General features: G+C 46.5%; 2 protein-coding genes across 2 annotated transcripts; one reads left to right on the top strand and one right to left on the bottom strand.

The window, feature by feature from the left end:
• Window positions 1-2170: 2170 nt before the first annotated feature.
• LOC119742712 (extracellular serine/threonine protein kinase four-jointed-like) lies at window positions 2171-3645 on the top strand. The gene has a single exon (XM_038218880.1). The coding sequence runs from the start codon at window positions 2171-2173 to the stop codon at window positions 3470-3472; it is 1302 nt and encodes a 433-aa protein (XP_038074808.1). The 3' UTR covers window positions 3473-3645.
• Window positions 3646-8020: 4375 nt separating this feature from the next.
• On the bottom strand, window positions 8021-8914 carry LOC119742714. The gene has a single exon (XM_038218881.1). The coding sequence runs from the start codon at window positions 8912-8914 to the stop codon at window positions 8021-8023; it is 894 nt and encodes a 297-aa protein (XP_038074809.1).
• Between the last annotated feature and the right edge of the window lie 1982 nt (window positions 8915-10896).

Below are 10896 nucleotides of genomic sequence, written 5' to 3' on the forward strand. Positions count from 1 at the left end.
GTGACCCAAGTTTTTAGGTGTTATCGTGGATGAGAAACTCGACTGGAAAGACCACATTTCTTCCGTCACTAAGACGATTTCCCGGGATACTGGTGTTTTGTCTAAACTTCAATATTTCCTACCTACCTCCGCTCTGTTTTTCCTTTATATCACACTAACCTGCCTTACCTCGGATACACCTCTATTTGCCGACAACCCTATATGTTCTGAAACCCCTATGTTCCGACTGCACATATTCCTATTCCTATTTCCTAACCCAAACCCTAACCCTAACCGGGAGTACACAGTCTTATGTGCGGGTTGTCGAAACATAGGGGTGTCGGAACATAGAACAGTCACCCCTTACCTCAACTTTTGTAATATTGTTTGGGCACAATCTAGCAACAGACACACTTATTCAAAAGCAGGCCATTAGAATAATATGTATTACATCCAACTAGGGACCATACTGCGCCACTATTTTGCATGTATTTGCTGTATATGGAAATGAATGTCTACATGTATTTCAATTGAATTGAATAGAATTCTGTTATTAAGTTCGAAAAGAGCAAATGTTCTACCTGTATGTTGAATGGCTCCGTGTGTATACATTTTAATAGGTTGCTCATAATCAAAAATGAGAATATCATAATGAAATGAACAATTACCCGCATAAAAACAAGCCTCTTCAATGCATTAGGGCCTTTATTCAATCAGTACATGCATTTGTTGATTTAATCTTTTGAAGAGCCCCAAGGAACGGGGGAAATGGATGCTAGGTAGAAACACGTACAAACTGCCCGTGGTGGCAGCTAGATATCTCTCTTTATTGCACCCATGCAATAGTACACATGCACCAAGTTCTGCTCTTAAGCTTTTTGACATGAGTTTGGGCAGCATGCGTGACCCTAAAATGAAATGTCCCCCATAGATACTAAATTTAATATACATGTATTCTTAACTGAACAGTTCAACATGAAATCCAATGAAGTATGAATACGGCTTCCATAGAGCGATGCTACACATCAATATGAGCCGAAGGTATAGGCCTTATGGTGATCATCCGCTTCTGTTACTGAGACTTACAAAAGTGGTACCCCCAATTTATTGGCGCTATCGACCAAAAAAAATGTGATTTGTTTTACCCGTTTGGTTTAATTGTACGAGGTTGATTATGACATATTCTGCAAATTGCTACTCATTACACTGAGGAGTGAAACAGTATTTTGTTTTTGATAATTACAGATTCCCACGACAGCCGGATATTGTTAAATGTCGTGCCAACGACTGTTGCGTGTGCCGAGTATGGCGTCCTGCACGCAAGTGATGGTGAACAAGCAGAGTTGAGCTTGGAGCGCTGTGTCCCATCCACTCAACGCATGGGGCCTGGTCCAGCCGGTTCCACATGAATTCTTGACACTAAGAACAGGGAAACCATGATGGCGAGATGAGAAAGAGCAGACACAAAATCGATGGAAGGCATACCAAAGAGGATTTGGCGCTACATGTAATCCCCGGATTAGAGAGAGATGTTACGCACAGTGACCTTCGGTGGCAGAAAGAAATCAACTTTTACATACATTTTTTATAGCGGAATCATTTCAAATCCAGGATGATCCCTATCTTTGCTGTGTAGGCCTGTAAGGTGATGAGCAAGATTAACGTGGCAGGACCATCAACCTGTAAGTTTCTTTGATGAATACTATCAATACGAATATATCAAAGAAGGCAACTGCAATTGTTACCTCAACAATATAAAAAAAACACGTCATAGTTAAGAATAAGTACACGACTAGAAGTGTCCCTTTCAAGCCGCAGTAGTATACTTTCAAAACTAGAAATGATTACCGACCCTTGTGGTGGAAGGACTTAAGAAAGCTCTCTACAAATTAGGAAGTTGGATGAATCACCTGACATCGTTTCTGGTGAAGCGTAACTTCCCGAAAGTCCTCATGAAGAATCACAACGCACTGTGTAACTCAAGAAACATTATGCATAATGATAAACACATTTTGGCATCTTTGGTAAATATGCAACCGAATTAATGTGTTTCATTACTCCAGGCCAACTGTGATCCCAAAATAATTGATAAGAAGTCTTATAACTATAGCTTGACACAATGCGCCCCTCTTTGCTTAGAAGACATTTCTGCAGGGTAGCGGCGTCTTGTCTCGCAAGATTTCTTTTGATAATGGGAATTCTGGCAGCTTGCTTTGTGGCGAACACGGTGTATCCATTTCATGGGTATTTGCCTACATCTCGGAGAAAGTATTCTGCCATCAACTTGGAGAAAAATTCGAAGGGAGGATCCAGTCTTGGGAGCACAAAACCACGAGCAGGTGTCACAAATGGCACTTTGTCCTTCTCTAAGAAACTTCGGGAATTAAATGTTTTGGTAAATCATAGCCATAAAATAAATGCACCTTTGAGCAGAGTAACTCCTGTCTTGACTTCGGAACAAAGTGTTGTTCTCCGGCAGGAAAAATTGCCGGACGCAATTCAAGACAGTGTTTTAGTTCCAGGTTACATCCATGGGATATTCTGGAGTAATAAGGCAGAGGATTCAATTCAAAGGGAACACAGAGACATTAGTGCCACAGAATTAGCCAAAATGACCAGAGAAACCTCAGTTATAAGAATGGTTCCCGGATGCGGTCATTCACAGAACCGGTTATTAACCTTTCAAAATGGCTGCCAAGTCTGCTGTCGCTACCGGAACAGTCTCGATCTCATTCAGGGTGAAATTTACGCCTACTCGCTGTCACAGATCCTACACATCCAAAACCTTCCGCCAACCACAGTCGGCGTTATAAATGCCACTGGTAGCCAGTGGGATGCCGTGAGGACGAATATGACCGGCGCTAATTGGCTGGACGGGCACCGCGTCATTTTCAGCCAATGGATTCCGAATCTCGTTCCCGCCTTTTTGCCCAAGGTCTTTCAGAAACTCGACAATCGTCTGCATCCCCCGGATATCATCGGACTGGGCAGCGCCTCGGAAATCTCCCAGCTCGTCCAGTGGTCGGACATGATCGTCTTGGACTACCTGACCGGGAACATGGACAGAATGGTGAACATGCTGGTGAACCAGCGCTGGAACAGCTTCATCATGGACAGTCCCGTTCACAACCTGGAGCAATCCATGGTGACGGGCCAGCTGTATTTCCTTGACAACGAGCTGAGTTTCATCCACAGCTACCGCCTCCTGTACAGATACGGCCACTTCCACGCAGAGATGCTGCGATCCCTGTGTGTATTCAGACTCAGCACTGTGGACAATTTGAAGAGACTTCAAAGCGAGGGAAATATCTGGGAGAGAATGTGGGATTTTGCTGTGACTTCCGACTTGTTGGAATCTAAACAATTACCCAGACTTTCTCGAAAGAACATAGACATTCTGAAATCTAGACTTTCTGACGTGCTGAATCAAGTTAAATCTTGCCAAAAGATGTATCCTCATGAGCACCGTCATTCAACTAAATTCAGAGAATGAAGCACGAAAAATCAAACACAATACGACACGGTTGTTGGAAAAGGAAAAAAAAGGAAGATTGCATAGTTTGAGAATGCAACTTTCAGTGGGGCATTCAGTATTTAAAAAAAGATATTGTTGGATCATTATTTTAATCTCAATTTGCGAATAAAGGTATGCACTTTAGCATTTTACTATTTAGTGGCCCCATTAGTAGTATAACATTGGTCAGCGGATGAACGGGAGGGGGCGGGGTGTTGAACTCACTTCCCCCCTAGATCCGCCATTAACCCTCCCATATACTAATTTAAACAGTCACAGACAGTCAAAATGTTCATCCACTTCTTCTGCTATACTTTTAACACAGGCTAGTCATGTACCAAAATGTCAGATCATTATGTCAAGCAAGCACTGTGACTAGTCAAATTCAGTCAACAGACCATGAACAGACAAAGCAGGCAAGTTGTAAGCACAGCTGGCTTATCAATCACTCACAGTCAAAGCAAGCTGTGTAGTTACATAAACAGTCACGGTCAGTCAATCCTGCTATATAGCCTATGTAGGCTGGGAATTCTTAACTGTTGAAAACAAAACAGTCACTTGATTGATTTTGACTGAAAGGGCAACTTGGCAAAGAATGTATGTTTGCATAGGAGTTCATTGTACTTATTACAACTCTTGTATTATCATGTTAGATGACAGCCACAAGCAGGAAAACCTATTGATGCCCAATGCGTGCATGTGTGGAACGAAAATCGTTCTTGTTTTAATCTCAGACAGTCATCTTGATTAAACTGACATCCTCAGTTTAACGATGTGGACTGGTAGATTATGATTTTCTTGGGTTTTTGGGGAATGCGAGTTCGTTACAGTCAAGTGTCACTCACCCAATTCTGTTCCGACATGTCCGATGTGTGTGTGCGGTACTGTCCAACTGTTCTCCCGCACGGTGGCTGGCGGTAGAATTTGCCTCGACTACCGCGAGACGAAACCGATCCTGGTCCCGCGAATATATATTTACAAATGTTCACAAGGTTACCGACGGACGGACGAAGACGACGAGAATTAACTAACTAGTATAAAACTTGGAATTGCTGACGAATAACGATGATAAACTGGCAAAACTTGGCACTTCGAATTTACAGGAACGCGACGTTATTAAGACGTTAGAACGAAAAAGGGGCACGTCCTTCGCACGTGTTTGTGAACCAACGAAAAGTCTATGTGAAACGCGTATTATGTACAGGTACCAGCGACACGCGAAAGTGCTGACAGGTCAAAGTATGACGAAATGCTGACAAAGGTCAGAGTTCGCGCGGGGTGGTCACCACATCAGCCCCCTCCAGAGAGCTTCTGGAAGAAGTGATCGAAGAAAAAAAACCACATATATATACAATATTTACAGCGTTCAACCACAGTCGAACTGGGAGAGGTGCGCGGGCCAGTGAACCCGACGGCCGGTGCGTGTTGTTCGCTCGGTCGTGGTACTGTCCTGATCAACTGGAGCAGGCAGGGGAGGTGCCACCGGCGGGTTTTGAGGAGTTGGCACTGGCGGTTTTGGCGATGTTGGTTGTGGCAACGCAGTTGAGGGATCCATCTCAAGATACGCGACTTTCAATCTATCCAAACTCACTGTGTCGCTCTTGCCGTTGATGTCCAGTGTATAGTATTTGTCTGCTCGCTCAAGTACACGATATGGGCCCTTGTACGGAGGTTCGAGTGGTTTGCGCACATGATCACATCGGACGAAAACGTGTGTGCAAGACAACAAGTCCTTGTGAAGCTGTGTGGTGCGGGTGTGCAGTCGTGTAGGTGCTGGCGCTATCTGACGCATGACGCGTTTGAGGCGATGAACATAATCTCCTGGGTCTAATCCAGCATCATTGACGGGTGCGACAAACTGTCCAGGGAGGCGCAATGTAGTTCCAAAGACGAGTTCCGCTGTCGAACACCCAATGTCCCGTTTGACGACTGTTCGGATCCCCAGCAGAACAAGAGGGAGCGTTTCCGTCCACCTGTTGGGCTCGTCTTGTGCTTTGAGTGAAGCTTTCAACTGTCTGTGGAAGCGCTCCACTAGTCCGTTTGCGATAGGATGGTACGAAGTAGTGCGGATGCGTCGACTTCCAAGTAATGTTGTCAAGGCGTTGAACAGGGCTGATTCGAATTGTCGGCCGCGGTCGGTGGTGATTGTCGATGGTGTGCCATATCTTGTTACCCAATTGCTCACAAACGCTCTGGCGACAGTTTCTGCAGTTATGTCTGGGATCGGAATGGCTTCCGGCCACCTTGTGAAACGGTCAATGCACGTGAGTAGGTATGACTGACCGTTGGACGGTGGAAGTGGGCCGACAATGTCAATATGCACGTGGTCAAAACGGGCATCAGGGGTGATGAAGGTTCCTAGTGGTGTGATGGTATGCTTGTGCACCTTGGATTTCTGACAACGGATGCAGGTTTTAGCCCACGAACGAACATCATGGTTCATGTTGGGCCACACAAAACGTGCGCTGACTAGCTTGAGAGTGGCTCTGATTCCGGGATGCGACTGGGAATGCAAGGAGTCGAACACTGCTCTTCGCATCACCTTGGGGACGAAGGGTCGAGGGGTGCCGGTAGCCATGTCACAAGCTAGGGTGTTCTTGCTTGCAACCAGCGGAATGTCCTGTAGCTGAAGAACCGACTGCTGTTTGTGTTGGAGTAAGTCCTCATCATTGCGCTGATGCTCGGCCATGGCCTGGAAATCGATGGTAGATGATGACATGGCAGAGAATGTGTTCAGGCTAATGCGTGACAACGCGTCAGCGACGTCGTTGTGTTTACCCTGAACATGTCTGATGTCAGTTGTGTACTGCGACACGTAGTCAAGTTGTCGGATCTCGCGGGGGGAGTATCTATCCGAGCTTGCAGCGAGTGCGTGTGTCAGCGGCTTATGATCTGTTAAGATGGAGAATGCGCGACCCTCGACAACATGGCGGAAGTGGCGGATGGCAAGGTAAGCCGCTAACAGCTCCCGGCCGAACGTGCTGTACTTGGTCTCCGCAGGTTGCAGCTTTCGTGAGAAGAAAGCAATGGGACGCCAGATGTCATGTTCCAGCTGTTGCAGGACTCCACCAACGGCGAAATCAGAGGCATCGACCATCAGGCTTAACTCAGCATCGGATCGAGGATGGGACAAGCGAGTTGCATTGATCAAAGCAGACTTGACTGCTTCGAAGGCATCGATTGCCGTGTTGGTCAGTTCGATTGTCTTCTTGGGTTTTCCAGCGAGGAGGTCGGTCAGAGGTCGTGCCAAGGCAGCACAGTGGGGGATGAAGCGGCGATAGAAGTTGACCAGTCCAAGAAATTCGCGCAATTTCTTGGTTGAATTGGGGACTGGGAACCGTTTGATCGCGTCAACCTTTGTGTCCAGTGGCCGAATACCGTCCTGGTCGATCTGGTGGCCTAGGAAGTGTAGTGACGGCACACCAAATTCGCACTTGGCGGGATTCACCACAACACCGTACTGATCAAGCCGCTCGAAAAGCGTTCGAAGATGCGACTCGTGCTCTTCTTCGCTATGGCTGGCGATGAGTAAATCGTCGATGTAGGCGTATACGAAATCCAACCCGTGTAACACTTTATCGATGAAACGCTGAAACGTCTGGGCTGCGTTTCGCAGTCCAAAAGGCATGCGCAAGAATTCGAACATGCCAAATGGAGTGGTGATGGCCGTCTTCGGAATGTCACTCGGCTCCACGGGGATTTGATGGTACGCTCGGACTAAATCCACCTTCGAGAAAACAGTCTGGCCATGCAAAGACGAAGTGATGTCATGTACATGTGGGATTGGATAGCGATCAGGGACGGATGCATTGTTCAGAGCGCGGTAATCCCCGCATGGTCTCCAATCACCCTGTGTTCCTTTCGGCACCATATGCAATGGCGATGACCAACTACTATTGGAGGGACGGATGATGCCCAATTGTAGCATGTGGTCGAACTCCGCCTTGGCGATTTTCAATTTGTCCGGAGCAAGGCGTCGTGGCCTGGCGGATACAGGAGGGCCTTTAGTTGTGATGTGATGGGTGACATCATGTTTGGGTGTTGCATCCTTAAAGCAAGGTTTGGCAATGGCAGGGAACTGACCCAAAATGGCTGTGTATTGAGTGTTCGGGGATGGGCCAGCAAAAACAGGGCTGAGAACATTGGTACTTGTTGCAATGCCTTGAATGCTAAGACTAGTGGTGGAATCTATGAGTTTTCTGTCCTTCATGTCAACCAATAACCCGAAATGGCGAAGGAAATCTGCTCCCAAAATTGCGACTGGTACATCAGCAACTGTAAAAATCCACCTGCATGTACGCCTAAGACCCAAATCAATTGTCATTGAACGCTCACCGTATGTGTGAATCCGTGTCTTGTTGACTGCCTCGAGCACAAAATCACTCCTGCAGCACTGCTTGTCTCGTGGCGTTGGAGGGAGGATGCTGACCTCAGCGCCGGTGTCCACGAGGAACTTGGAGCCTGTGATTTTGTCATATACATGGAAAAGGCGACATTGATTGGGTGTGCCAGTGGATGAAGTCGCCCCTATCCGCTGGCCTGCTGGTTTCCCTGGGCCGTGTTGGAACTGTGGTTGCGTGTGTAGTTGCATGGTTCCTTGCAGTTACGAGCTTTGTCCCCGTATTTCCAATGGTACCAGCAGGAATCAGTAGGGTTGTCCCCCGACGCAGAAGAACTGCGATCGCGTCTGTGCTGGCTTTGGTCGCGACTGCGGCTCCTCGACCGACCGTGTTGATACTGGTTCTGGCGCACCAACAACTCCATCTGGGCCGTGAGCTTTTCGACTTGAGCTTGAAGCAACTGTATCTCCGATGCAGCAGATGGCTTGACTGCAGCAACAAGTGCTGGTGCTGGAACGGCAGCACAGGCCTGAGCTGGTGACGGGGAAACTTCAACGATTTTGTCCGCGAGCTTAGCGAGTTGTGCGATGTCGACGTCGCTTGTCGAGGCCAAGATCAATTGGATGTTTGTTGGCAGGCGTTGCATGAACAACTGCTTCAGGATTGCAGGCTCCAGTGTGTTATTGCCGAGGAGTTGTTCCATGGTGCGAAGTAACTGCGAGGGCTTCTTATCTCCAAGCTCTTCTGTAGTCAACAGTTTTTGGAGGCGCTTTCGCTCCGACTCGCTAGTGCGTTTGATGAGCTCCTCCTTCAGTTTGGAATATGGGTTATCAGCCGGTGGGTTGACTAACAAGTCCCTTACTTCCTGCGCAATGGATGGTTGTAGAGATGCGATCACGTACGAGTATTTCGTGAGCTCCGATTTGATGCCCCGGGTAAGAAACTGCGCCTCAACTTGTGCGAACCATATCACCGGGTCGTTGGGCCAATACGGTGGGAGTTTCAAAGCTACTGCACTGACTGGTGATGCTCCAGAAGACCCTCCAGAATCTGGGTTTTGCGGCTCCGATTTGGTAGCCATCGCACGTTTTTGGGTCACCACTTTGGGGAATGCGAGTTCGTTACAGTCAAGTGTCACTCACCCAATTCTGTTCCGACATGTCCGATGTGTGTGTGCGGTACTGTCCAACTGTTCTCCCGCACGGTGGCTGGCGGTAGAATTTGCCTCGACTACCGCGAGACGAAACCGATCCTGGTCCCGCGAATATATATTTACAAATGTTCACAAGGTTACCGACGGACGGACGAAGACGACGAGAATTAACTAACTAGTATAAAACTTGGAATTGCTGACGAATAACGATGATAAACTGGCAAAACTTGGCACTTCGAATTTACAGGAACGCGACGTTATTAAGACGTTAGAACGAAAAAGGGGCACGTCCTTCGCACGTGTTTGTGAACCAACGAAAAGTCTATGTGAAACGCGTATTATGTACAGGTACCAGCGACACGCGAAAGTGCTGACAGGTCAAAGTATGACGAAATGCTGACAAAGGTCAGAGTTCGCGCGGGGTGGTCACCACAGGTTTAGCTAACTAACTAAATGCACCCCAAGCTGTCGTGACATCAGTAGGAAGCCTTGATGTAATCAACAGAGGGCGTACTTCAAGTAAATACGAAGGTTAGTATGCTCACGGTAGTTATTTATGTCATTTATTATGTGAAAACCGACCCATGACATGTAAAAAAAATGAATCCACCAACATTAGAAGTCTTGCAAAAAAACGGATGTGGAGAATATTGCCGGCGATCAGCTGACTGCCTACAAAATAGAATAATTCCATTGTACACGTTTGACACGAGTAGGACTGACCTACCAGTTACCTTGACTTCAAGTACCCCCTCTATCGACGTACTGACACAACGTAATGTGACGCATGCACCATTAGTCTGGTTCCCAGACCTGACAATTATTCCCGACGCTCACGTCCAAATTGTAGGTCAGGCAGCCTCCGTGGCTAAAAATAAACATGACGACATCGATGGTCCTTTTCTAAAGCTCGGCTTCATTTCCGATTTCGCTTTATCACTTATAGCTTTTAATGTTCTGATCAAATTTTTCAATAAATCACTTGCTTCGAAATATCATACAATTATGATAATACAGTTTGATATTACTGTAAGATAACATTGACTAATGTTGATCTGGAATGTTCAAAATTAGGTACCCAAATAGCTCTGTTAGCAGGCGGAGCTGAATGAAGACCATACGATCCGAGTATACTTGATGCCCAAAATCGTAGTTGAATTTCAAGTTTTCTAAATGAAACCAATGAATATTAATTATCAAATCATTTTAAAACAAATTTAATAAGCAATTAGCAGTTAATTAAACCTATATTATACTCGGAAATACTCGGGCGCTATCCGATTGTCGACGAAATCGATATGGCAAACTTCGGACATTTTCGGAAAAAGGAGGAATTCCTCCCGTTTTAGTCACGTGAGGTAAATTGTAATACAATGTGTCACCGGAGGCTACCTGACCTAAGATTCATCAGGAATAGTCAGAATCTTTTGGTCTGGGAACCAGACTAATGCACCATTCCCACTCGGAAAATGCTCCATGGGTGTACTGCATCCATTTTATCGCTGGCCACCTATACCCCTCCTTCTTATTCCTCCATGGCTACCCAATCCAAGAAGTGAGGGTTGCCAATTTCAGACTGACCAAATGCCCAACTCGGGGCACCATCGTTATCGAGATAACTATGATGGACACAAGACGAGGTCGCTGTTGGGATTTGGTAAACACAAAGACTTACCCGATCCGAATAGCGCCCTCGTATATTGTGTCCACCATACATGTATCTCAAAAAGGCTAATGGTGCAGACCTCAGACCTGTAAATAGGCCCAGAATTGCCTACGTGGCCAAATCACGATTTGTATGCCCTCAATTTATTCGCTATTAGTGCATTTTGTGGACCATAAACTTGAAGGTTTGTAAACAGAAAAAAAAAGGAAGAAGAAGAACATGGTTCGAAGCCTAGCCGTGCACA

This window comes from Patiria miniata, unplaced genomic scaffold, assembly GCF_015706575.1.
Source record: "Patiria miniata isolate m_02_andy unplaced genomic scaffold, ASM1570657v1 HiC_scaffold_6, whole genome shotgun sequence".
In the NCBI taxonomy this organism is placed as follows: Eukaryota; Metazoa; Echinodermata; class Asteroidea; order Valvatida; family Asterinidae; genus Patiria; species Patiria miniata.

Bases quoted from the DNA above. Each gene is read 5' to 3' on its own strand.
- LOC119742712 (XM_038218880.1), top strand. From the start codon at position 2,171: ATGGGAATTCTGGCAGCTTGCTTTGTGGCGAACACGGTGTATCCATTT.
- LOC119742714 (XM_038218881.1), bottom strand. From the start codon at position 8,914: ATGGCTACCAAATCGGAGCCGCAAAACCCAGATTCTGGAGGGTCTTCT.